Source organism: Rutidosis leptorrhynchoides, chromosome 3 (assembly GCF_046630445.1).
Source record: "Rutidosis leptorrhynchoides isolate AG116_Rl617_1_P2 chromosome 3, CSIRO_AGI_Rlap_v1, whole genome shotgun sequence".
In the NCBI taxonomy this organism is placed as follows: Eukaryota; Viridiplantae; Streptophyta; class Magnoliopsida; order Asterales; family Asteraceae; genus Rutidosis; species Rutidosis leptorrhynchoides.
In genome coordinates, this window is record NC_092335.1 from 394,760,853 (window position 1) to 394,762,436 (window position 1,584).

Genomic DNA, 1,584 nt, shown 5'->3' on the forward strand with positions numbered 1-1,584 from the left:
TTAAGACCGATTCTTTTTGTAATCGCGTAATCTAGCCAAAATAAGAAAGAAAAAAAAAAAAAAAAAACAGACTTTTGTGGTGATTACTGTGAAGACGTCGAGTTAACGACCCAATATTGTTTAACAGCAACAAGTATTTTTTCAGTAACAAAAGGCCCGTCTTCATGATCTATCAGTTTTGTATCCCATCTCATTAACTCGACTATGTTCTTCACCTTCATTAACACATCCACATCATCACGTAGTATTACAGTACCTTCTGGGCGCAAAATTCTATCCATTTCTATAAGAATATCTTCAAATTCACATCTGCATCGATTTTTATAAAAGAAGTTTCAGTTTTTATTCAAATCAAGGCTTTTGTTTAAGGAAAAAAATTTGAACTTTATTTTTTTTGTTATCATGTTCCATTTACCTTTCATTGTATAAACTGAATAAACTGTTGGCATGAATAAGATCATACGATCGTGGGTACGTTGAAAAAGCTTCACACCTGCAACACATTATATTATATTATACACTACACTATACTAATAATATTTATGGTGAGCATTTTACTTTTCACCGGGGCAAAAAAGTCATTTTGCAGTTTTCCCTTTTTTCCTTTTTATTTACTTTTTCTCTGTAGATGACATCATCATGACGTCATCCTTTTTGACCCGTATGAAATTACCCATTTTGACCCACACCCATTTGGCCTATCAATCAGCTTGCCCAAATTGCCCATATTGACACTTCTAGAGGTGACAATGGCGTAATGGTGTGAGTTGGGTAATGGGTCAAAAACGATAATTTTACTATTTTAATCTTACAAAAATTGGACAAAAAGGTTTTTATGGGTAAACTCAACCTGATCCGTATGAAATTACCCATTTTGACCCACACTCATTTGGCCAAGCAATCAGCCTGTCAAAATTGCCCATATTGACACTTCTAGTAGATTTCATTTATAGATCAAATATCATACCAGTCATGATAGATACCAATTAGCCCACGTTCGTATATAACTCCAAGAGTGTTGGTCTCAGCCAAAGTCGGGACAACGTTCATAACCCATAATTTTGAAGATTCTAATGCAGCTGCAAATCCACCCAAACCCGCATTCATATCTATAATGTTTCGATACCTTCCTGTATCAATATATTTATTAAACTTTTTGTAACCATCTACATGTTTCTTCCACATTTTGCTGTCTTCGATGTATTTATCAGACGAAACTCCTGGAATTGATCCGCTCGTTATTCTTGGTGGTACGGCATAAAGCCTCTCAGGAAATGGTTTGTATTCCGATTCATCACCATTAGAAATTCGAGGAGTTACACATGTCTCTATTTTCTTGTACATAAATCACCAAATAAGATATATTTCTTCAAGACTTCAAGATTATGAGGTATGTTTAAGTTTAGTTGGAAAGGTGAGCGGGTCGGGTAATGGGTTAAAATGGACACACAAATTATAGTTTTTTATTTCTAAAAAATTGCATAAATAATGAATGTGTTGATTATGATTAAAAAACAATAGTTAAGGTTTCAAAATGTTATAATTGGTATTTATCATGCACTTATTCTTATATACATAAAAATA

General features: G+C 33.3%; 1 protein-coding gene across 1 annotated transcript; it reads right to left on the reverse strand.

Moving 5' to 3' along the window:
- On the reverse strand, positions 1-1,344 carry LOC139901353 (probable methyltransferase PMT2). The gene is made up of 4 exons (XM_071884078.1): positions 968-1,344; positions 416-493; positions 88-309; positions 1-31 (listed from the first exon to the last, which is right to left on the reverse strand). The coding sequence occupies exons 1-4, from the start codon at positions 1,342-1,344 to the stop codon at positions 1-3; spliced, it is 708 nt and encodes a 235-aa protein (XP_071740179.1).
- Between the last annotated feature and the right edge of the window lie 240 nt (positions 1,345-1,584).